This window comes from Lineus longissimus, chromosome 3 (genome assembly GCF_910592395.1).
Source record: "Lineus longissimus chromosome 3, tnLinLong1.2, whole genome shotgun sequence".
NCBI classification, from domain to species: Eukaryota; Metazoa; Nemertea; class Pilidiophora; order Heteronemertea; family Lineidae; genus Lineus; species Lineus longissimus.
Window position 1 is genome coordinate 15,775,859 of NC_088310.1, and position 23,009 is coordinate 15,798,867.

The following is a 23,009-nucleotide window of genomic DNA, read 5'->3' on the forward strand; positions in this document are numbered from 1 at the left end:
TTTGAATTGGGAGGGGGCTAAACAAAAAAAGAGGGGGGGGGGGGGGTAACATACGGGTTTGTTAAAGTAAGTTTTTTGGATAAGCCGGTCACAATGACTGCACACCGTGCAATGTTTTTGTGTGACCATGATGAATTGAAAGTCAAAACTGGCGCAGGTTATCGTATAAGTCATCTTTGTCATAATCCTCTGTGCGTGAAAGTCGAGCACTTGACAATAGAAAGAGGAAGGGTCAATCAAAGTAGAAAAAGGTGCAATGCCAAGAAAGTCTGTGCAGGCCATGGCAACCGTCCTAAATGCATTTTTGCTGGTAAGCTATATGTTGAAGTTGAAAGAAAATATCATTATATTGAATTGACATTTGAAAGTTTTCTTACCGCGATGGCAACCTCTTGGATGTCTTGGTGGCTGGTTGGATCTTGAAGGATCGCCGAAAGTAGGAGCGGTCATAGTTTCTGCTGTTTGGGTCGAGACATTTCCACTCTGGTACAGGCGGTCTGTCTCGTCGTGCAACAGCCTTCTTGACAGCCTTCCTTCGCAAGTCCGGCATTGTTATCATCACATGTTTCTTGTAGTCACCACCCCTGGTTTTGTTATTCTTTTTCGTGGAGTAATCTGTTGCCCTGATGTTTTTCAAAACACCAGCTAACTTCTGGTGTCTAGCACTCCGTTGGTACCTGACTGTGTACTGCCTGTTCATTGCAATTCTGTCCAGCGCTTTCATTGGGCGGCAACAAGTATCGACTTCGATGTTGAACCACTTTAGTTTCCGTCGCCCGCTCTCGGCTATGTTATGGTTCATTCTGTGGGCTGCTGAATGGATACGAGGGGTTGAGTTCCTGCTCCTGGTCACAATCTTAGGATCGCTGGCCGACAGACCTCGATTCTTGGACTCAACCCCCTGGGTTGTCACGCCAAGACTCAGCTGTTGCAACGCTCCTTTACTAAGGCATACCTCCAAAACGAGATGTACCAAGTTCTTGTCAATCACTGTCATTTTAAACTTGGGAATCTCACCGTAAGATGACCATCGTGTTGATTTGTGCCACCAAGAACCAGTTGTGCCTGAGCACAGTGAGAATTCGTTCTGTGGACAACCAGTGCAGTCACCACCATAACAGTTCACAACACAGGCACCGAGATCACCGTTGCGGCGCTTGAATAGAGATTGCAAAATCTTGGATGACCTTAGCCTAAGATCATTCAGAAACGTTGTTTTTTACAGTGTTCTCTCCTCTGCAGTACGTCCCGGGAACATACCTTTACTGAATTCAGCTCTATGTCCTGCACGCGTCTGGGCTTGATGCAAATGTACAGAGTCAAGTTGATGCTTCACCGTGAATAAGCCGCCGAAGAGCTTTTTTGTTGCATCAGTTAACCCTTTGAATGAACTGGAATCACCATCTGTAGTCAAATGTTCTACATTTAGGCCCTGTTTCTCAAAAGTCTCGGCAAATGCAACCCCAAGATCATATTCTCTGAATGCATCTGCCTCAGGAAAGTTAGCCGTGCACTTCGAGTGTCGTTCGTCAACGTTTGTGCCAGTGGCACCACATTTAACTTCAAAACCTTTCGCCCGCATTGCAGCCCCTATCCAGCAAAGTTTTGTTTTAACCTCAATGTCAATGATTTTGTGTTCATCTGTCACATTTTCAACACATAATCCAGTCATTGTGCTCGCACAACGGCCCATCTTGTTCCTCGAAGTGAGGTGTAAACTATTATAGCGTCCATCAGCTTGGACATTGATTCCTGTGTCGTCCTGATTTCTTAGGCGCAGTATCCTTTTCAAGTTCTCGCGTATGCCTGCCATATCGGCCACATTCATTTTAACTGTTTCTTCACTAACTTTATTTGCCTGCTTTTGCATGATACTCCTACAGGGGGGTGGGATTCCCATCATGCTCAGTATGTAACTCATACTCTCGTTGCCAATCATTGTGTCCTGCAACGCAATCTGTAATGCAACATTTGGAAGAGCGGCTTTTCGTCCGCGCTTACCAGTGTCTATGTCCTCAAAAAGTTTATACAATTTCGAATCAAACCACAGTTTTTACACACCACAGTGACTGAACAATACACCCCCTGCTTACGTACCTCTCCATATTTGAATATCGGCTGACAGTTCACGTGATATTCGCTATTGGCCCTGTTAACGTCGTTGAGCACATCCATCAGTTTGGTTGTCTGAACAACGAAACTCTCGTGATCATGCTCCATGGTCTCATCTGGTATCTCCATCTCATCATCAGTGTCTTCTGTCATGTTGACCCGTAGTAAGTTGACATTCTTGGCAGTACGGTTATTAATATCCGGTATGTGTCTTTCGCCGTCGTGTCCCATCGTTGTGACCTGTCCGTACTCCTGGGGCGTGAGTCGTCTCCATGCGGGTTGTAGACCTACTTCTCGTTCGTCGTCGCTCACCACCTCGACACCTCCACTCCGCACGTGTCCGCTCTTGAACATTGTTCTCGTTACTGCATTCGATGCCCTAGAAAGGACAAGAGATTACAAAAGGGTGGATGTTGATAGGACAATAGCGATGACAATGGTTGCTGTTGTGGAAGTGTCAGACTTGGATGTGACAGACAGGGAGATAACATATGGGTTAATCTTTTTCTCATTTCACACCTTACTAACAAGCTTTCCATGCTTATAATGCATCATATATTTGTTGTTTTTCTAATTTCAGATAAAGTTAATATTGTTCGATTTGAAATTTTGACATTTTCAGCATGATACCACTGTCACAACCTTGGAACATCCTTTAAAAAGACAACTTTTTTCCAAAAAATTGAAATTTTTGAATATTTCTCATGAATTAAAATTGTTTCAAATTCCTATTTCAGATTGACTGTAGACCACTGGTGATTTGTCGAAGATTCGGTACCATTCGATTAAGAATTCTACGAGTTAATGAAGACAGTCTGTAAACAATTTGAAGACGAAATATAAGGTAGGTTGTCCGTATCGGACAAAATTTTTAAAAAATGTTAATAGCTCGCTCAAATCAAGTTCATTTTTGATGAAACTTGGTTATGTTAGTCAAGACATCTCAAATGCTTGGGAAAAGGCATATTTCATTGATATCTCAAGATGATCCCTCTTCATTGAGACAAGACCACTAATGAATATTCATAGGTTGGAGGGTCCAGGCCTATCTATAAGACGAGTGCATGTTTTTTACTCTCAAGTACATATTTGGAGAGGTATTGAAAAAATATTTGCTGTGGCAAGTCTACAGATATAAATAAATTGTTTGGTAAAAAAAAATAATTTTGAATTTTGACAACCTGGCCATAGGGGGGGTGGTTCAAATTTGGAGTGAAAATGGCCGAAATGGGTAAAAATGTCCACTTGTGTCAAACTTGTCAATTTTAAAAAAGATTTCCGTGGTCAATCACCAATTTAAATCGCACCAGTTACTCGCAAGACTAACCCGTATATCATATCCGAATTTCAGTTTCACAGCTCCACGCATTCTTTGATAGCGGGCATTTGAAATAACTGGAAATGGCTTGGAAAATCAATTGTGGTCTTGTCTCTTACTTTGCCTTTGAATGAACGAAATAATTGAACGCATATCCAGGTATGCCTGCAGAAAAAGGAATGCTGTAAACTAATGTTTATAGTTCTAGAAGTACGAAAGCCCAGAAGGCTCATTCGACAAAACTTACTTCGACAAAATTGACTTCGACAAAACTCACTTCAACAAAACTTGACTTCGACAAAACTCACTTCAACAAAGACTTCGACAAAATTGATTTCGACAAAACTCACTTCGACAAAATCGACCAATCAAATCGTGTTTTACATACCTACCTATGAGTTTCACATAGGTAGGCCATGGTTGGTATTTAGGTCATAGTAGCAGTGCATAACAAACGGCGAAACACTGCTATGCTAAAATCGGCCAGGTCAGGCTCGAACGATGACAATTATTTCGGGATTTGTAACCAGGTCCGAAATTCAGTCCACAGCACCCTTCTGTCATGTCTGTGTATTTCCTTTCATCGCCTAACATGCCAAACACGCGCCTATTCTAAGTCATAAGTGCAATGAGAATGTCTCTCAAGAGTAATGTATAAATGTCAGGATTTCGGTCGGGGGGGGGGGGGGGGGGCACCAGACCGTTCTATTCTAAGTCATAAGTGCATTGAGAATGTCTCTCAGAGTAATGCATAAATGTCTGGCTTCGTCAGGATTTTTTTTGGGGGGGGGCACCAGACCGTTCTCTTCCATCAGGATGCAACATAGTTCAAACATGTCCTCATCGCAAGGATACTGCAACTGAAATGTGCAGTATTCCTCACAGGCTCTCACTTTTGCGTCGTCAGCTTCACAGATGTAGTCGACTGTATCGAACGATTCCGGCACCGTGTACATCATGAAAGGACGTCCATGATTCATGCTCATATTGCAATATCTGCGGATCTTGTGGATATTCCATAGATGTGACACTTCTCTCAGTTCCTCCTGTAATGGAAATGCAATCATCGTCAAAAGTAGTCGCCTTGACTTATATACATGTAGAAAGGGACGACACATTCCGGGATATACATGAACATTAACTTATCGATTTTGCAAAATGTAGATCCATGACGGGTACCAGTAGGCCCAGCACAGTGTCACTGTGACCGAGTTCAAATAGTGACCCCAATATGGATTGAAATTTAGGCGGCAAAATGTAGAGTTTAACGAGGGGCAAGCCCGGTGTAATCGCTCTGGGCATGATACTCTGAGGTGATTCTTAGTAGGCCTACTAAGATGTGAACTTTAAACGGGCCTCATCAAGGTGACAACATCGTTCAAAGATTAGCCTACCTGTATTAAACCCATAAAGCAGAATCGAATCAGCTCCTTTTCAATCAACTCTCCGCCAAAGTAACCCTGGCCTTGCAACTCACTAAAAAGAGCAATCCAAAACTCGGAGTTCTCTTTACGCAATATTCCCCACCATGACTGTATTCGCTGATTCGCCGTGCTTCTGCCATACTGAAAGCACCGTTCCCCATCGCCGGCACCATCCTCCCTACGAAATGTCTGCATATGCTCAGTGTGTCCGTTTTCTGTACCTCGGTCTGCACGTATTACTAAGTAACCGTGGACAACCGCTGTGTTTTCTGACAGCTTTAATGAAATACCCTCCAATTACTGCTGGGTCACTGTTAGTTCTATATGCTTCCAACCACAATAAATATCGCGAAAACCCATCTATACAGCCACTGATACATATTCCGTATGGTGTAAGTTTGTCATATCAATCAATGTGCCAAATGCAATTTGGCCCTTTGACGGTATATCTTCGTCTGACCAATCTTCTAGCTTTCCTTATAAACTCCACGCCCTCAGGATCGAGAATACTCAAAATGATGCGCACTGTCTCTTTACTAACAACGTAGCCATTGCTAATACATTTCAGATGCATGAAACGATACCCATGTAGTTGCCCTGATTTAGACAGCTGTGCGTTAATAAAGTCAACCATGTCGAGGATTTACGTAGGTTGATGATCATAAACAAGGCGGATATGAAAACATAACATGTTTATTAGTAGTCACTAAATTACAGCGCCCTCTGGGCATAGACTATTGAACTCGACTCATAATGTATGGTGTCTCATACTACATCCCCCTTTCTCAGCCTTTAAAGAGTCCTATAAAAGTCCAATGAACAACTGAACACTCAACTTAAATTTTAGCTATAGAGATGATTCCTCAAATGTCTCTGAACTAGATTATAACTATTATAACTATATTAACCCAATGTCTCTTATGGAAATACTATGAATTACAACATCCTGACTTCTTTTCATTACAAAGTCTACAGATCAAGTCTGACTGCTGGCTTTGAAATTCTACCAGATCTGGTTGTGACAACTGGTGGTCTCGGAGTGGATTGTCCTGCAGAATTACTAGTATCATTCTGTGATGTTTCTACTGCAACTGTTCCTGATTCACCATTGCTCACAGATGAATGATCTGAAATGTCTGGAGCAACCTGACTGTCCTGATCAGTATTCAAAGACGGTGCCAATTGGCATAAGCTCCGCCTATTTCTCCTAAATGTTCCCTTTGGTGTCGTCACCACATAAGAACGTGGAGTCTCAGCATGTCCTGAGATTGAACCAGTGACCTCCTTATCAGGAATCCACACAGTGTCTCCTATGCCTAGCTGTGGCAGTGATCTGGCTGCGTGATGTTTATCAGCATTCAAAGTCATTTTTCTCCTATACTCCTCCTCCTTTTTCCTCAAGTCACCATAAGACCACTTTGGCTCCAACTTCGAATGATGCTGAGGAAGTGTGTTCCGCAATCTCCTGCCCATTAACAGTTCACTCGGGCTGTACCCATTTTGCAATGGAGTTGAACGGTACGCTAGCAATGCTAATGTGAAGTCCTTTGACTTCTTGATCAAGTTTTTAACCGTTTGCACCGCTCTCTCAGCTTCTCCATTCCCTTGTGGGTATAAAGGGCTGCTCGTCACATGTTCGAATTCAAACTTATTGGCAAAACATCTGAAGTCCTGAGAGTCATACTGAGGTCCGTTATCACTCCTCAGTCTCTCCGGAATTCCATGCCTGGCAAACATGTTTTTCAAGTGTGTAATGACTGCCTCAGATCGTTCCCTTTGAAGGGGTGCCCTCGAAAGAGCATCTGCTATGTAGAGTTCCTTTCCCGGCACATGTTTGATTTGGTACGAGTATTTCATAAGTCTCATTTTGAATCTCTGCACTCTGGCTGGCAGCATTTCGAGGCTCTTGCCTCCTCCTAGCAGTGGAACTAAAGGCTTATGATCTGTCTCCAATGAGAATGTTTTCCCTAGCACATAGTCCGAAAATCTCTCGCAAGCCCATGTGGCCGCTAACGCCTCTTTCTCGATTTGTGCATAACGCTTCTCAGTGTCATTTAAAGTCCTTGACGCATATGCTACAGGTCTTTTAACCCCTTTCTCATGAACCTGTAGAATAACTCCTCCTAATCCATAAGAGGAAGCATCCGCTGAGACTATGGTTTCCTTCTCCGGATCGTAATGCGCAAGTAACGGTGGAGATATTAGCTCTGCTTTCAAGCTTGCAAATGCTCCTTTCTGGGGACCTTCCCAGACCCAGCTGTTTTTCTTACTCATAAGACAACGTAAAGGTTCAGTCTTACTCGCTAAGTTCGGTATAAATCTCCCTAGATAGGTTATCATGCCAAGAAATCTCCTGAGTTCTGGCACATTGTTTGGCTCTGGAAAATCCTGTACTGCCTTGATTTTCCTTGGGTCAGGCCTAATGCCTTCACTATCAAGTATGTGTGCTAAATACAACAGTTTCTCCTTAGAGATCTCACACTTCGGTCCATTCAGAGTTACTCCCGATTCCATGAGTCTGTTTAACACTGCGTGTAACCTCCTATCGTGTTCCTGCTGATCCATACCATAGACAAGTATGTCGTCAATTTCAACTAGAACGCCGTCAAGTCCTTCAAGAATTTCCTGCATTCGCTTTTGAAAGAGTTCGGGTCCCGATGAGATTCCATAGGGGAGTCTATTGAAACAGTACCTGCCCCATGGGGTCATGAACGTTGTGAGCTTTCTACTCTCGGGATCCAATGGGATCTGCCAGAACCCAGAATTTGCATCTAGCTTACTAAAGACCTTTGCACCCTTTAACTGTGCCAAAGTATAATCAACAGATGGCATTTGATGCCTTTCACGACAGACACTTTCATTAAGTTTAGTCAGGTCCACACATATTCTTACAGAACCGTTCGATTTTGGTACTACAACCATGCCAGCACACCAATCCGTTGGCTCTCTCACCTCTGAGACAACCCCTATGTTTGCCATCCTTTCGAGTTCCGTCTTGGTCCTTGTTAAAAGTGGAATGGCAATTCGTCTAGCCGCAGAAATAGCATAGGGCTCAGCACCATCTTTTAGCTTTATGGTGTAGTCCCCTTTAAGTTTTCCCAGTCCTGAAAACAACTTTGGGTATTTGGCCTTAATGTTCTTGATATCAGCACTCTCACTATCAACTGATTCTACAACAGACACAAGCTTCAATGCACGGATCGCTGGTTGTCCTAGTAATGGATTTTTAAGTCCATCAACGACATAGACTACAGAGTCAACCTTGACATCACGTTTTTGTAGCCTGGTTAGAATGACACCCTTCACCTGAAGTTCATTCCCTCCAGCACCGAATAGCTTCCGGTCTGGCTGGTGTAGCTTCCCTAGCGACGCTTTATTCCTAGTGTAAATGCCATACGGGATACAAGAGACTTCCGCTCCAGTGTCTATTTTCCAATTAACCTTGGTGCTTCCAAGTTTAACGGCACTCACCCAGCCATTGTGTAACTTACTGTTAACTGCACCTAGAAATATACCTTCTTCTTGGATTTCACTGACAGTTTTAGAGTTTTTACACATTTTCTGATAATGACCAGTAAATTTGCATTTATGACACTCAGCGTCCTTCGCTGGGCAATTCTGTTTACTATGACTTGGAGTCTTGCCACACCTATGACACTTCCCGTCCTTGTTTTTCCATTGTGATTTAGTTCTCCCACCTGGGTTTCCCTTTCGCTGATGCTGTTTCACCCAACCTGGTTTCTTGTGTCCACCTTTACTACTTGTAGGTTTATCAGAACCACCTACTTTCGCGACTTCCGCGGTGCTGCCTAGCTCAGTGCCCCTTAACACAGTTTGTTGTGCTTTAACGCTTTCACATTGTCTGACCATTGTCATAGCTTTAGTCAATGTCAAGTTAGAGTTGAGCTGCATTTTCTCAGCTAGCTTAGTGTCCTTTATGCCAACAACGATTCTGTCCCGGATCAACTCATCCTTTAAGTTTCCGAATTGACAATGTTCTGCTAAGCTAAACAAATCAGTTATGAACTGATCCACCGACTCAGTCTCTGACTGTCGCCTTTGATTAAACTTAGCTCTCTCGAATATAACATTCCTTTTTGGCAAAAAGTAACTCTCAAGTTTTTCTACGATGACATCATATGACCGCCTATCGTCATCCGTTAATGTTATTGAGTTTAAAATGTCATCAGCTTCGTCGCCCATACAGTAAATCAACGTATTTACTTGGTTTTCCTGTGACTTAGTCGAAAGCCCAGATGCCTCCCTGAACCTATTAAAACGTCGTTTCCATTTCGGCCAGTCATCTGGTTTGAAGTTAAACTTCTCTGGTGGTTGCACCTGATATGGCATTGCAGTTGCCATGGTTATACTTTAGTTCTCGCCTAAGAAACTACTTCAAGTGTGCACGTTCACTAGATTCTCTACCAAGAATCTCCCAACTCCGCCTAGAATTTCGCATGAACCGTACCGGCCTCCGTAGATCTCCTAATCGTTGTGCGAGGTCAACGTCACTTGAAGCACGTGCGCGACGAACGTTCCGATTACGATTTTTTTTCCGCCATGTGGCCCATGACCTACTTTCGGCCCGGACTTTTGTCAGCCGTTTACAATCGGAATAGAACCGATTTTGACATACTAATAAGTTCAACCTGTTCTATAAATGTTTTTCTTCACCATAATCCCACTTCTGACACCATGTCGAGGATTTACGTAGGTTGATGATCATAAACAAGGCGGATATGAAAACATAACATGTTTATTAGTAGTCACTAAATTACAGCGCCCTCTGGGCATAGACTATTGAACTCGACTCATAATGTATGGTGTCTCATACTACAAACCACTTCGTCGAAATCGGTGAATTGTCGCCTATACAGCTGCAACTTAGCAAGGACGCGTCTTAGATGCCTTGCACTAATCCTAATGCCGAACCGCTCTTTGAGAACATCGAGGATTTCCTTCTGATTCAGCGCAAGACCGAACAGTTCCTAAACGATGGCATCCATCTTGAGCTCACCAGCCTCGTTTTCGTAAGTCAGGCGCCTGAGTTAGTAACTCAGGCGCCTGAGATAGTAAGTCAGGCGCCTGAGTTAGTAAGTCAGGCGCCTGAGTTAGTAAGTCAGGCGCCTGAGATAAAAAATAAACATCGTCATTGAAAATAAAAATCACCATGTCCTTTCCCAGCCACCGTACGTTTCACACGAAGCAGAAAGCAATTATGGGTGGGTGTTTGGTGACTGCAGTGATGATTAATGGGTAGCTGCGGTATTGATTTTTAATGCGGGATATAATATGTATCAGCTGTTTAATAGAGTTGCTAGTGTGATCGGAACAGGACTTTTAGTGAAATATATGATGTGAGAGGGGTGTGTTTTTTGATTTTTCGATTTATTTTGATGTGTGTGTAACGTGGAAATGTTAGAAATGTCGGATATCGTTTGTAGGGGCACTGGAGATTGACGTTTTTGTGTGAGTAGTTGATTTTAACCCTTTATTAGTGAGGTTTTTTAGAAAATTAGTGTTAAGGAACTTTAGTGGGTTTTTTTGGAGGGTGTAGAGTAAGTGTAAATTGCTGGTCAGTTCCCAAATTAACAATTTTAGTTTGAAATGGGGTGCGGTGGGCTTGGAAATCATTAAAATTTGAAATTTTGAATTTGGAGCAGCCGATTTTTGCGTTTTTCACTCGCTAGGGGGGGGGTTAAAACGGGGGGGGGGGGTGTACCCCGCAACTTACACTTACTGTCTTCTAAGGTAAGAATCAAAGCTTCTCCTGTTTTTGTCGAAATGCTTTGTTTTTGAAACATTCTATACCATGCGTTCAACGGAACTTCTCTCCATTTAAGAAACGATGATGATTTTTTTCATTTGTGAATTTAGTTCTTCGTTTGACGGAAACATATTTATTTATATAAAAAGAATTTTTATTAAATACGTTTTTTAACTTCTGTAATTTTTGAGATTTTTGTGAACTTTGTGACTTTTGTGATTTTCTGATTTTTTGGACTTTTGTGACTATTGTAACTTTTGTTAATTTTGTGACTTTTGTAACTTTTGTGACATGACTAGAGTTTGACTAGGATTTGACTAGGATATTTTTGACTAGGCTTTGACTTGGATTTGACTTGGATATTTTTCACTAGGATTTGACTAGTGTGAGCTAGAATCCCCACTTTTATACTACTTACCCTTGTTGATAAACAATTCTTGTCTCAAGGTAAATATTCAATCTAATTTAACCCAATTTATCTCGCAAGGCCTGGATACTTTTATAGGCCTTGGTCAATTTCAAACAGGCCTTGTGTCCATTTAGGAAGTGAAAATCAACCATGCCACGCAATGTAGCCTACATGTTATTACATCCTACCTGAAGACGAGTCTTCCTTTGTCAACAAGGGCATGGTCGAAACTGTTGGGTGTTGCATCAATCGTGACCTTCCCTCCGACATGAATGATAAGAATGACTTTGCTCTCAAACCGATTGTGCTGCCGTCTTAGTCTTTCTGGTTACTCCCGACTTGAATGGGACGACAGTTGGCTGTTGCATCCTCCGTAACCCTTGCTGTGAAATCAAAGGAGCTTGTCCCCGAACCAAAAATGCCACCGACTTGTCTTTCTGGTTGACAACTTCACATTCTGTCAGCAAACGCACAAGTTGGTCTGCATATAGGCGTGAACAATGGGCCGATCAAAAGACCAGGGTCCTTATTCACGAAGCTTCCGCAAATTTTTGAGTTACGGTACCGCAAATAGGGCCTTACGGTGGCATTGCGGGACCGTGAAATGTTGGTTAAGGGTATTCACAAAACATCCCGTAACGACTCCATAAATGTAAGGATCCGTAAATTGCGCAATGACGGCAACTCGGCAAAAAATTGTGAGGGCATAATCAATGGATAGCAATGGGACAAATATTCCTCTTACATAAGATCTTATTGCCTTATTCGTCAGTTTTTCGGCATGCGTTTTAATACACTGGTCAGACGTTTGTAGAGTCACTTGGTCTGTGGTTCTGAAGCCGTGAAGATGTCGGAGCCAAAGAGGACGAGAAAGAAAAACTTCACTCCCAATGAAACTAATCGACTCATCGAGTTGGTGGAGGACAACTACCGGATTATTTCATCGACATTCAGTGACCAAGTCACCCTTAAAAGAAAAAATGACGCGTGGTTGGAAATATCTAGGAAGTTAAACGCCATCAGCCCGTCTCTACGAACTGTAGAGGAAGTAAAAAAGAAGTGGGACGATATTAAAGTGCGTGCCAAGAAAAAAGCCAACGAGGATCGGACAAGGGATGGCAAGACCGGTAATGTCCCGAGGAGTCCCAAGAGCGATTCTCTGACCGATACAGAGCGACGTGTCATCGGGATGCTGGGCGCTGCTCAAGTTTTCGGTATTAACAACCGTGACGAGTATGACACCGCCGCTTTACCGAGCTATAAGAAAGAATCAAAGGTAGGAACTTGTGAAAATAAGCTTTAATCACATAAGTTACTGAACCTTGACATACCACACACTTCGGCTAATTAACTTATCAAATTATTGCATCCCATCACAACATTTATCTCGTGCGTCATTTTCCCTCTGGTAGCAGCTTGGACTAGGCCTATTGTTCGATCTGACCCAGTTTTGAATGCCTACAAGGGGGCGGTAGCAGGTATTCCTCCTCTAAGGACGTATTAGCGTAATGTTTGGTCAGACGTCGGCTGGATAACATGCTGAAATACAATTCAAAGTATTCATATAACCTTAAATCTACAAGAATGAAGTTATACCTCATCATGACGAAATAATTTCCACTATAGGCAGTCAATATTACGTCACATCGTTTGTATTGCAGCGTTCGCGTCAAAGTGCAACGGCAACTCGTGCTTGTGTCGAGTCCGATGATGCTTTCGATGAGCTGATGGAGGCACCGACACAGACATTCGGCAATTACTCCGACTTCGATGAACCAGCTGATAGCCAGGACGAGGATTTTCGCGTTGCAAAGCCACCTGCAAAAAAGACTCCCCGTGTAAGCCCAACTACAAGTAACAGTACAAGTGCAGGGAAGAAATCCGTAACCGAAATGATGCTGGACGTTGAAACCCGCCGGCTATGTTGACAAGCGTCGCTTGCAGGTCGAAGAGAAGACTCTGACCACTCTTGAGCAACTTGTTGACATTGAAAAGAAAAAATTGGAACTGATGACTCGCCAACAATCTATCAGCAATACTCCTAAACCCTGCCCCAATGTAAGCGCCATCACTGAAGGTTTGTTTCAAAAGCTGGGTAAGAAGGGTGCGCACTAGCCTTCTTCCAAAAGTTATCAAGTAATGTATGCGGAAGCCACTCTGTATTGCAACTATGTATTGTATTATTGAATAATTACATACTTCAATTCCCGAAATTTTGTCTGATTACTCTGTTCCTTACAGCTTGACCATCCACATCATCTGGATAGAGTGGGGGGTTTCTGTCCAAGTCTGCATCGTCCACCAAGTTAGGTGGTGCACCCCGTGGCACTGGTAAACCATGCACCTCACATATATTATGGAGGACAGCAGTTGCCATGATAACCTTGCAACTTCTCTCCGGCCGGAGTGTAAGGTTGCCACCTACAAGAAATGCAAATGAGTTTTACATACTTAATGTAGGTCCACTCTTTCTGAAACCTGACAATAAAGTCAAAGATAGCCAAACTTTAATGGATAATGATGGCACTGTATAGACCTTACAACAGCGGTTTTATGGCACTACTTACCATCTCTATGTAGGCACAACCACCGCATTTTCCACCTCGAAAATGTTCCCTCAATTCTTTGTCTCATACGTCTGTGATGAGAATTATACCTCCTCTCTGCCTCGTTTTCTGGATTTCGAATTGGTGTCAAAAGCCACGGCGCCAAGGGATACGCACTGTCTCCAAGTAGGTAGCCATCGTTTCCTCCACCATTCTGCAACAACCGGTTGAGATGGCATTGGCGCCAAATGAACGCGTCATGAGCAGCCCCTGGCCAATTTGCAACTGTGTTGAGGAATTTTTTATCCTCGGAGCAGACACCTTGCACGTTTATTGCTGGGTATTGATGCCTGCATAATAAGCCTCTTCATTTTGTGAAGGGCGCTTGATCGGCACGAGACTACCATCTACACATCACAAGACATTTGGGATCCTGCGGTCATCACTGTAAAAACCTTCTTTCACTCTATTTTGTCCAGCTTGGTCCATCGGAAATCGAATTATCCTGGCAGACACCTCTTGTAGAGCAGACGAAACTGTGAAGATTATTTGGGATATGGATGGCTGACTTATATTACCGAGGTCTCCCGTAACAAGCTGAAAACTTCCAGTTGCGTAATACCTGATTGCACATAGGATTTGAAGCACAGCTGGTATTGCATGCGACCTATTGGTTGGGTGTTCGACTTCGTCACGAATCAGATCTATCACTTCCATCAAAACATGCCTTGGCATCCTGTACCGTGATATGAGGTCTCTGTCATCATAAATATCGAATGGCTGAAGTCTGTCCCGAAACACTCGCTGATGCCTCCACGCACGCCTGTTTATTTGTTCCTCGACTATCAATGCGACTGCCATTACAAATCGGTATATCTGTAGTAATGCTTGCGGACGGCGCAGGACCTCACGCAGATTTGCGGTCCTGACATACGGATCCGCAAAGTTACGGTCGCTCTGTGAATACAGCGGAAATATTTGCGGTGCCGTAAGTATGTCTTACGGTACCGTAAGTCCTTACGGAAGCTTCGTGAATAAGGACCCAGTTGACTTAGAAAACCATAACAAACTTTGTTTACAGGTCTATGCTGCCGACTTGGTGTGTGTTAGGAAGGATGGAATAAATTTAGCCATCGCAATCACCCTGACCCTCCCGAGATACGAATAAAATCTCTTTTCTGTTGCAGGAGGAGTTGGTTTTGGCAGGGGCCTTGGTCGCTGATAACGAAGAATAATGAGAATAAAGATTGGTCTTCTCATATTTTGGAATCTTTATAGATTTTTATCATTTAAGCTCTGGCCAAATAACTTTGCTTGATCCATGATACGAAATGACGGCCGAGGTGTCCATGGTGGTAAAAGATGACAGCCGATGGTACACGATGCTAGGAGATGAAAGATTCTGTCCAGAAATCCCTCGGTGATCTCAATCCTAGCTAGGTGATGGACCATAATCAGCAGTCTGACCAACAGTGTTCAATACAAGGCCACAATTCCATAGTTGCACGGTGAGTAAACACATAAAGTTGCAAATATAAAGCTAGCAAATCACATTGGCGGCTTCGCACATCGTATTGTCTGCAAACGTTAGAAAATTGGTGCGATGATAGAAACCCCATCAAAGGATTAATTCGATTGCAAGGCATACATTGCTGCCCTGAAGGTCTTGACAGCACTTTGCCGAATTTATATATATAGTGAACTGGAGACCAAGCCTTTGTTAACTTTCAAAACCGATTATCGTGTTCCAAGTGCCACAAATTGTTGCCTTGTTTTCGTAGCCGCTAGTATACGCCCACCACAATGCCCAATGGGTGTATTTGTGTTCTTCTGGATCCGGTTTAATTCTATTGATTTGCTCTACACTGGCGTTATGGCTCCGAGTAGAATTGACGCGAATTTGTCAGAATATAATTTCGCCCAATTGTTCTGATTTGGGACGGTGTTAAGAATAACTATACATTTCGAATGTCTCCATTATGTCATTTCATTTATACTCCTCATTATTATGTTATGAGTTTTTACTTTTCACTTGCATAACTCGCACATCCGTCGGAGGTCGTAACGAACTGGATGCCTGGACAGAGCGCCGAACGCAACTCACTCCATCCAGTAGTTCATATGCCACAAACTCGAATTAGCCGCTTTATCATTGGGACTTCGGGTCTCGTTAGGGAGTTTTACTCGAATGTACGCGATGGTGACGTGCCCCGTTAACAGGACGTAACATCTATTTTAAAATGCGTTTCCAATGTGATTGCATGAGGACAAACCATTTGTGTCGTGTATCACTGGAAACGCCCGATTGCCCTGATTCTGCAGGATGTTAAATCGGGCATTTTATTTCTTATTTCCTGTGAAAGACAGGTGCTTACGCTGCAAAAATGTTTTAAAGAATCGAGTGTCAACCATTGAACTTTTGAGATATGTTGAATTTTGCACAAATCAGCGAAAAACGCACCAACTGGCACTGGACGGCATTTCAACACGGGCCCGACGCACATCCCAAGTGAACAGTGTACACATACGTCAGCAACAACAGTAAAATGCGTAGTTTCTTGTTAGCCGCCTATTCAGTAGCACTCTGGGTTTCAGAAACTCCAAATAACATGTCTTTGTCAAAACAACTGCTAAATCAACACTGGCCGCTGTGAGGACAAAGAAATCAATGATTTTTTTAGGAACTATGGGTTGGCCACGCATAAATACAAAAAAAACCTTCCTAATGAGACCTCATGTTGGCTATTTTCGAGTTTGTGTGTGTGACAAGTCGGTGTTCAGAGTTGGGAAACTCATGTTTCATGGCGCGCATTTGAAAACTCTACAAAGAACTGAGCATCACAAACTTCAAACGAACTTGTAATTAGGTCCAAATCGGCAGAAAATCGGCAGGATATTCGCGGCCCGTACATTCAAGAAACAGCATGGCGTCCGAACTGGGTCACCCCGAAAACGAGGCTAAGGATTTCCCTTATTTTTGGCTGGTATACTGGTGAAATGGGGCGAGTTTTTATTATTGGATATTTGGTAATACTCAACCTCGCCCTATTTCCAGGGATTCCCTAATTTGCCCGATTTCTGGTTTTTATGAAGAACGTCTGCGGCGCCACAGTGAAGTCGACGACCATGCGAGTTTCTTGACAGTTGCTGGTCCGTTCTTTTCGTCGTCATTTCAGTCTTAATTCACTTTGAAAACGTACAGAAGAAAGAAGAAAGTTACAGAAAAAAATAAAGTATAAACTCTGGTTCGAATGGCATTCGTATCGGTAAGAAAAGACGCGTGGCTTTACTACGTGTCAATTAAAACATTGTCTAACTTTTGATTCTTTATAGCGTCTTTGTTTCGGAAGGAAATATTTTCAGATTCCGTTCGTGGTCATGTACCCAAGACACGGCAAAGTATTTCCTGCATATTGTTTACGTTGAAACAAATTATTTGTGAATCAAAAGTAGAATGTGTTTTTCTTGATACACGTGTGTGGTAGGTAGTTACACGAAAGACTATCTTCATGCGTTGGTTTACAACTCGTATAGAAGGACCTGCAAAGATACAAAATAAAATGAGAGTTTAAAATACGGCAGCATAAGTAAGACGGAACAACACTGTACAAATCAAGTCTATAAAAAGTCATATCGCCCTTGTTTGACTCGAGAAAAACAACATCACTGGAGCGATCTGGTTCCTGAAAAACAATCTGCGGACAAGAACACACTGACGTCTCGCCACGAACTACAAAGGCCCAGAGCAAGAGTATGTATTCACATTCGTATTTAGGGAGCATTTGCCGCGGTCCCTGCGAAAAAAGACATCTACATCGCGAATGTGAACAAAGGCATGTTGACTGAACTTTTGACCAATCCAGGAACTCCGGAGAAAAGTTATCAAAATGAAATGGCCATTTTAGATATTTCTATTTTCGGACAATTGCTATGGTTACCGTGGAAGAATACATTAGAACGAATGTATATAAGATCTAAGACGGCCACTAATACATGTAATCGCCTTTACTATCAAAACGTGAAAAATAGTAAGTAATTCGTCATTTTTTCTGGACATTTACCATGGCAAGATCCGAAAATAGGACCATTGATCAATAATCTGGCTATGAAACAACGTCTCTGATGCATCCCGGAAAACTTCAGTACAAATATAAGAAGCGTCTCGAGGGGAATATGGGGGTGCGTCGAAGCGACTCGGGAGGAATAGTGTGTCAGAACGGAGTTGTGCACATAGCGCAATGTTACACACATTGCATACATTTGAAAGCCACCAAAACCCACAATAAAAAGGAAATGGTCCGGATAAGATCCGGATATGATCCGGTAGGCCTTTTACTCAATGCTTGTCTATGGTTATGTAATCCATGTCGAATACCACAACCTAAGAATTTGTCTCAAACTTCATTCATTGGTGAAAAAGTTTTCCCAAGAGCAGCACAGTACCTGTTGTGAATCAATCTGAAATAGAGTATCGACTAGGCCCACTGATTACGTCGCTTGACTTTATTCTGTTGTAATATGTGTCCCTCAGTCATAACCGACGACGGGATTACTTTCTAAAGAATGAAAGCATTTGCTAGATCCGAGTCGTTGTGTTAGGTTCATTCCGTGACCACCGTACTTTCGTCTTGAGAATTTCCATATACCCATTGTCTTAATCCCTGACAATTTGGTGCCGAAACCCGGGAACAAGCAACAACAAGTAGGTGTGTGAAGATTGGGAAATGGATGAAGCGCTCAAGTCGAGGAAGGCGGCTAAAGGTTGGCTCACGCGAGCGGAGAAGAAATTGGCTGCGATAAATCAAGATGGCGACGCTGACGTGACAGAATTGCAAATTGCGATTGACGATTTCAACCGACGACAAACTTCCTATCTAAAGGCCGAGGAGCTCGTTGAGAGTTTTTGTGACGACGACGCTGTCTTAGATCGTTCTATTGATGAAGCGGGAAAGTACCTAGATGTAGTGTCTCGTGAACTTGTTAAGGCCAACCGTACAGTAGACTTTTTGAAATACGAATCTGCGCGTAAACTAGACGATTTATGCACCAGACGTTTGTCGGCATCCGCCATTTCTGCTGATCCGGATGTTTATGTTGATTTCAGTTCCGGTAAATCGAAAGCTTCAGTACGTCTTCCAAAAGTTGAACTGCCCAAGTTTTCTGGTGATGTCAAGCAGTGGCAGTGATTTTGGGACAAATTTACAGCAATAATTGACAATTCCGACATGCCTATCATTAGTAAGTTTACTTACTTGGACTCCTTGCTTGAAAGAGACGCTAAGAAGTGTATAGCTGGACTCGGTGTCTGTGTTGAACATTATTCTGTTGCATGTCAGCTGTTGAATGATCGTTACAGCAGGAAGGAAAAGATTGTCTTTGCTCACAAACAAAGTCTGTTGAAGATGGGCACAACTCCTTACAACGACATACGTCAACTTTTTCATTGTATGATGATCTTCAATCTCATGTACGCAGTTTAGAGGCTCTTGGTGTAAGGGGCGATCATTATGGTGTGTTTCTAACTCCTATGATTTTATCTTGTCTTCCCAATGAAATCCGACTGGAGTGGGCACGAAACACCGAAGGCAAGGAAGCTGACCTTGATCATCTCTTGTCATTCTTGAAGAAGGAACTTCGGAGAAGAGAAAACGCTGAAACCTTCCGTGATGACTTGTCTCCTGCCTCTTTTCCTACTGCTGCAGCTCTTCAGTCAACGTCAACAACCCCTCATTCGAAAGGTAACGGTAATGCCAAATACCAGGATCGTTCTTGTTCGTCTATAGTTTGTGAGGTGTGTAGTAAGCCTCATGCTACTTCCAAGTGTTGGAATCTTTTGAAGGCCTCTTTAAGTGAGCTGAAAAAAAATCGATCTGTTAGATCTATACAGCGATTACATTGTTTAGAGGTGTGTGATGAATATTCCTTTTGTCCAGAAACTGGTGGCTTCAGCAACAGCTCTGAGGAGGCGGTTCAGGTCAATTCGACTGACACCGATACACCTGTCCAGGTAACTCGGTCTGGTAGGGTTGTCCGCCCGAGAGCAAGACTAGATTTGTAAAAGGGTGTACGACGTGCTCTGCCCTTATGTGCGCTATTCATTCAGTCATGGAAGGTGGATGATTAATATAATTTGTGATATATCTCGCTTATTGTGTGTTGACTTTTAGACTACTATGGACTGGAGGCATTGTAACACTGATGTCTCTCTTCCCCTGAATTGACTCTTGGACTTGAGGACGTGCAGCCACGCCTCGCCTATGATGCGCATAGTAAAGTCATGTGATAATGTTTAATTTGTATATAACCTAGAATCGGTTCTGAGACATCAAAACACTCCATACAAAATTCACGCCCCCGTTCATTATTATGCAGTAAGTCTAGTTTTCGCGTCACAATGACCGACCAATCGCTCGCTGTTGCACTACGCCTGGTCACTTTCTAGCGGTCAATGTCACCCGTTAGTCAGATCGATTTCGTGGGGTATTCAAAAGCCTGCCTACTTGGTTTTCATTGATAAGAGGTATACAGGGTGTTCTGTAAAACACTGAACCAGTTGATCGGGACGTAGTTGAGGGGAATGGCGATAGCAAGTGCCTCAGTGACAAAGTATAGATTTCTGAAGAAAGTTTGCCAAAATAGTGCTCCATCATTTCAAACGTAAACGTATTTTGGATGTGTTCCCTGATAACATCTTTAATTCTCAAAGGAAACAGTCCAAATTCATTGGTGAAGTCCTCAGAATTGGAAGACTGAACTGTTACAGTTCTTGGTAGTCAAGAACATCATAAAACTCCATGCCATCGACGTTTTCATCCTCTCCTATTGGCTGTTGTCCACCTTCAATCTGTTGCGGTCGCAGCGCTTTCTCGAAGCCATTGTGAATAACCTGCTCACTGACCCCATTCCATGCCAACGAAATGATCTGTACGATCTGGCGCAAAGTAATTTTCTCACACTGCCCATCGTCGTTGGTATTCGCAACGTTCCACGTCTTCCATTCCTGTCGTGCGTTGCATTTGAAGCTTTTCATAACTGACGTCTAGAGGCTGGGCTAGGCTTGTACAGCAGGACGGTACGTAATCTAAGATGCCTCCTCGTTCTATCAGTCGGTTACAGAAAGGCTCTGTCCTATGGACTCGAAACATGTCCAGAATCAAGAGGAACTGTTCACAGTGTTGTTCATCAAGGTATGGGTCCAGAACGTTATCGGTCCAATTGTGTATGGTTTCCTCCCTAACCCATCCTGTGGGCGATGAAGAGACGCAAACGTTGTCAGGCAGTTCCCGCCGTTCGCGAAGATGCATAATGTTACGGTGCAGCCCAGCTTCGTGTTCGATCGTGATGTCCTTACGTCTACGACTTGCGTGCCCGTTCTTGCGCACGTATACATTGGTCGCATATCGAAGAGAAAGAAAGTCTGATCAGCGTTTATGACAAATCGCATCTCCAGCCCAAATCGGTCAATGGAATCGGTAACGTTATTTCGAAAGCGTTCACAACGGTCAGCGGCATCAACCGGTAACTGGGTAGTGTTTTTATTCACCTTTCTGTACGAAATGCTATTCCTCTTTTTTATCTCCCATCGGCCCATCCGCAAGATGCTCGGAATTCATGCCTGATTGGCTTGGCGTTCGCAATGTCCTCCCTATCCACCTCGTCTAGTTCTTGCCACCACGCTTGGAACAGTTCCAGTCCCTTTTGCCTGAGGTCTTTCACGGAGACAGGAATTCTTCTACCACGGACACCGTCGTACCATTCAAACAGTTCATTCTCCACTACCATCCACGTGCCCACGTTCTTTGCTTTGCACTTCCGGGAACTCGGTTTGTGGCCGTTTTCAAGCTTCTGTTCCATATCGAATCGGTTCCAATAGCGTGTTGTCCCATACGGAATGTTGTACTTAGCTGCAAACTGTTTCATGGTGCGAACAGTTCCAGCCACAAGTGCAGCCTCGAAGTCGTCTAGGTACTTCAGTTTCTCTTGAACGGAGTAACTCCGGTATCTTTTCGGCAACGCGTCCATACCGTCGGCTTGGTGGGCGTGCAAACGGATGAAATGTATTGGAAGGGAGGTCATTTTATACTCTCTCGACCGACTAAAATTGCGTGCAATTGCATAAGGACAATGTTTTAAAAAGAATTTCCATTGAAATACAACACAATGACCCTATCCTAGGCCCGTGACTTGGCCACAGTCGGTTGCGTTCTGGAAAAGTACCCTTTGACCCCAGCGACCTTAGCTTACCGTGAACTTTATACTTGTCAGTCATGAAAGGATCGATTTCTGCCACCCCCACCCCCCGCATCCGGCAACATCATCACAGATGGTTCTATACGATCACAAGTAGGGCCTACCGTTGTTTGATCCTGCGCTGTTTTCATTTTTTAGGTACACCCTGTATAACTCGGCATTTCCCACACACAAGATTTGCCCGAGTGATTATCGACCAATTCACATTGACCGCTAGAAAGTGACCAGGCGTGCAACAGCGATCGATTGGTCGGTCATTGTGGCGCGAAAACTAGACTTACTGCATAATAATGAACGGGGCGTGAATTTTGTATGGAGTGTTTTGATGTCTTAGAACCGATTCTAGGTTATATTCAGTTAAAATTCATTGTATTTCGACCTCTTTCTCAGTTACCCTGGTTTAGTGGGTCCTAATATTACCTGTGTTTATCATTCTGTCTAAACAGCTCTCTAACTTTTTGGAAGTTATGGTTATTGTTGTAGCACTAATAGATTGTATACATGGTTGTAAAGTTGTTTACCAACGCTACAGCGGGTTGATTAACTCTAACTATCCAGTAATTAGGATTGATTACTATTGGAGTTCCTCCAATGGGGGGAATATGTTGTGAATCAATCTGAAATAGAGTATCGACTAGGCCCACTGATTACGTCGCTTGACTTTATTGTGTTGTAATATGTATCCCTCCGCCATACCCGACGACGGGATTACTTTCTAAAGAATAAAAGCATTTGCTAGATACGAGTCGTTGTGTTAGGTTCATTCCGTGACCACCGTACTTTCGTCTTGAGAATTTCCATACACCCATTGTCTTAATCCCTGACAGTACCCAAGACGGTAGTCAACATGATCCACAAGCTCGCCCTCAGGTGGAAGCTCACTGTCGACACTGACATGTACAGGCCTTGGTATGGACTTATTGGATGTATTCGACTCCCCGTTCTCGAACCAAGAACGGTGTTCTCGAAGGAGTCGAACACGCGAGAATGCGTTCTTGAACCGTTCCTGTTCCCAAATCTACGAAAGCCCAGAAGGCTCATTCAATATTCAAAATTCAAAATTCAAACCTGACTTCAACACTGAACCATCGATTTCAATATTGAAATCAGATATTTTCAAAAAAGAAAACATCAACCATACATAAACAAACGTACAAATACATTATTCTAGCGTACTGTTTTT

At 43.2% G+C, this 23,009-nt stretch overlaps 3 protein-coding genes across 3 annotated transcripts in view; 2 read left to right on the forward strand and 1 right to left on the reverse strand.

The window, feature by feature from the left end:
* Nucleotides 1-5,823: 5,823 nt before the first annotated feature.
* Nucleotides 5,824-9,216, reverse strand: LOC135484804 (uncharacterized). Its single transcript, XM_064766488.1, has one exon. The coding sequence runs from the start codon at nucleotides 9,214-9,216 to the stop codon at nucleotides 5,824-5,826; it is 3,393 nt and encodes a 1,130-aa protein (XP_064622558.1).
* A 1,066-nt stretch (nucleotides 9,217-10,282) lies between these two features.
* Nucleotides 10,283-23,009, forward strand: part of LOC135484973 (uncharacterized) — a 58,888-nt gene continuing 46,161 nt past the window's right edge. Inside the window, exons 1-2 of the mRNA XM_064766692.1 lie at nucleotides 10,283-10,323; nucleotides 14,871-15,084. The gene's annotated coding sequence lies outside the window, so the exon portion shown is untranslated. The remainder of the gene's footprint in view (nucleotides 10,324-14,870; nucleotides 15,085-23,009) is intronic.
* LOC135484805 (nuclear apoptosis-inducing factor 1-like) lies at nucleotides 11,878-12,958 on the forward strand. The gene is made up of 2 exons (XM_064766489.1): nucleotides 11,878-12,306; nucleotides 12,692-12,958. The coding sequence occupies exons 1-2, from the start codon at nucleotides 11,878-11,880 to the stop codon at nucleotides 12,956-12,958; spliced, it is 696 nt and encodes a 231-aa protein (XP_064622559.1).